The sequence below is a fragment of the Emiliania huxleyi genome, assembly GCF_000372725.1.
Source record: "Emiliania huxleyi CCMP1516 unplaced genomic scaffold EMIHUscaffold_110, whole genome shotgun sequence".
Taxonomy (NCBI): Eukaryota; Haptophyta; order Isochrysidales; family Noelaerhabdaceae; genus Emiliania; species Emiliania huxleyi.
The window spans coordinates 446,047-447,587 of NW_005201791.1; the positions used below are offsets into that span (position 1 = coordinate 446,047).

Sequence of the window (1,541 nt, forward strand, 5' to 3'; positions counted from 1 at the left end):
GCGGCCGCACCTCTCTCGTCTCGGTCGCCTTCCCGCGCAGCCTCGCCTCCATCGGCAGCGGCGCCTTCGAGGGCTGCTCCTCGCTCGTCTCCATCGACCTCCCCGCCAGCCTCGTCTCCATCGGCAACCAGGCCTTTTACAGCTGTTCCTCCTTCATCTCCATAGACCTCCCTGCCAGCCTCACCTCCATCGGCGACTTCGCCTTCCGCGACTGCTCCGCCCTCTCCTCCGTCACCTTCCCCGCCACCCTCACCTCCATCGGCCGCAACGCCTTCGAGGGCTGCTCCGCCCTCGTCTCCGCCGCCTTCCCCGCCGGCCTCACCTCCATCGGCATCTGCGCCTTCGCCTTCTGCTCCTCCCTCGTCTCCGTCACCCTCCCCGCCGGCCTCACCTCCATCGGCATGTACGCCTTCAACAGCTGCGAGGCCCTCTCCTCCGTCACCTTCCCCGCCGGCCTTACATCCATCGACCACGGCGCCTTATACGGCTGCTCCGCCCTCTCCTCCGTCACCTTCCCCGCTGGCCTCACCTCCATCGGCAACAGCGCCTTCAACGGCTGCGAGGCCCTCGGCTCCGTCACCTTCCCCGCCGGCCTCACCTCCATCGGCATCTTCGCCTTCTCCCGCTGCTCCGCCCTCTCCTCCGTCACCTTCACCGCCAGCCTCACCTCCATCGGCGGCTACGCCTTCTGCGGCTGCTCCTCCCTGACCCGCGTCACCGTGCCAGACACCGCCACGATCGGCGACGAGGCTTTCGAACCTGAGACCACCGTCCTCCGCCTCCCTCCCAAGAGAATGCGCGACCTGCAGCGCTGGTACGAGGCGGTGGCTTTTGTTCTGGCCTACAAACGCTGCCGCCCCCTCCTCTACGGCTGGCTAGAGCGGGCCCAGACCAGGCTCGGCTCTTACGGCCCGGACGGCGCGGCGCGCCAGCGCGACCTCGAGGAGTTCGAGGGCGATTTTGGGCTGCTTGTAGAGTGACAGGCGTGATTGAAACCGCCGGCGCTGCGGCTGGAGCTCCTCCTCCTGTTAGTCCTGAGGAGGAGCGTGTACGAGACCCGCCAGCTGCTGCTTCCTTCAGCCAGACGGCCGGGCCTGCGCAGCACGACCGCTCCATGCAGACAGCAGACTGACATCCCTGCGGCGAGGCTTGTTGCGGGCGCGCGCAGCCAGAGGGCGGCGCGGGGAGTGGCGGCGTGCGCGTGGTCCCGAGGCGGAGGCGGTGTGCTGCAGGCGAGCGGGAGAAGCTGCTGCAGATGGAGGCGACGCTCGCGCGGTCCGTCATCGGGCAGGACGAGGCGCTCGCCGTCGTGTCGAACGCGGTGCGAGTCTCGCGCGCCGGGCTGCAGTCGTCCGAGCGCCCGCTCGGCGCGCCCCTGCTGGTGTGGCCGACCGGCTCGCTCTGCCTGCCGCGAGCCCTCCCGGAGCCTTGCCTGCGCAGGCACCTTCATGCTGGTCGGGCCGACCGGCGTGGGCAAGACGCGCCTCTGCAAGGTTCCTCTTCGACTCGGCCGACGCGGTCACGCGGCGAGCTGCGTGAAC

At 69.6% G+C, this 1,541-nt stretch overlaps 2 protein-coding genes across 2 annotated transcripts in view; both read left to right on the top strand.

Moving 5' to 3' along the window:
- Positions 1–8: 8 nt before the first annotated feature.
- Positions 9–980, top strand: EMIHUDRAFT_69950 (hypothetical protein; the record flags this gene model as incomplete). Its single annotated transcript, XM_005791769.1, has 1 exon — positions 9–980. A coding segment is annotated over one exon (972 nt), but the record flags the coding sequence as incomplete, so codon positions are not given.
- Positions 981–1,255: 275 nt separating this feature from the next.
- EMIHUDRAFT_312988 (Hsp104) overlaps positions 1,256–1,541 on the top strand; it is a gene marked incomplete at both ends in the record, with an annotated part of 1,456 nt that continues 1,170 nt past the window's right edge. Inside the window, 2 exons of the mRNA XM_005791770.1 lie at positions 1,256–1,381; positions 1,441–1,518. Coding sequence (XP_005791827.1) covers positions 1,256–1,381; positions 1,441–1,518 — 204 coding nt within the window. The remainder of the gene's footprint in view (positions 1,382–1,440; positions 1,519–1,541) is intronic.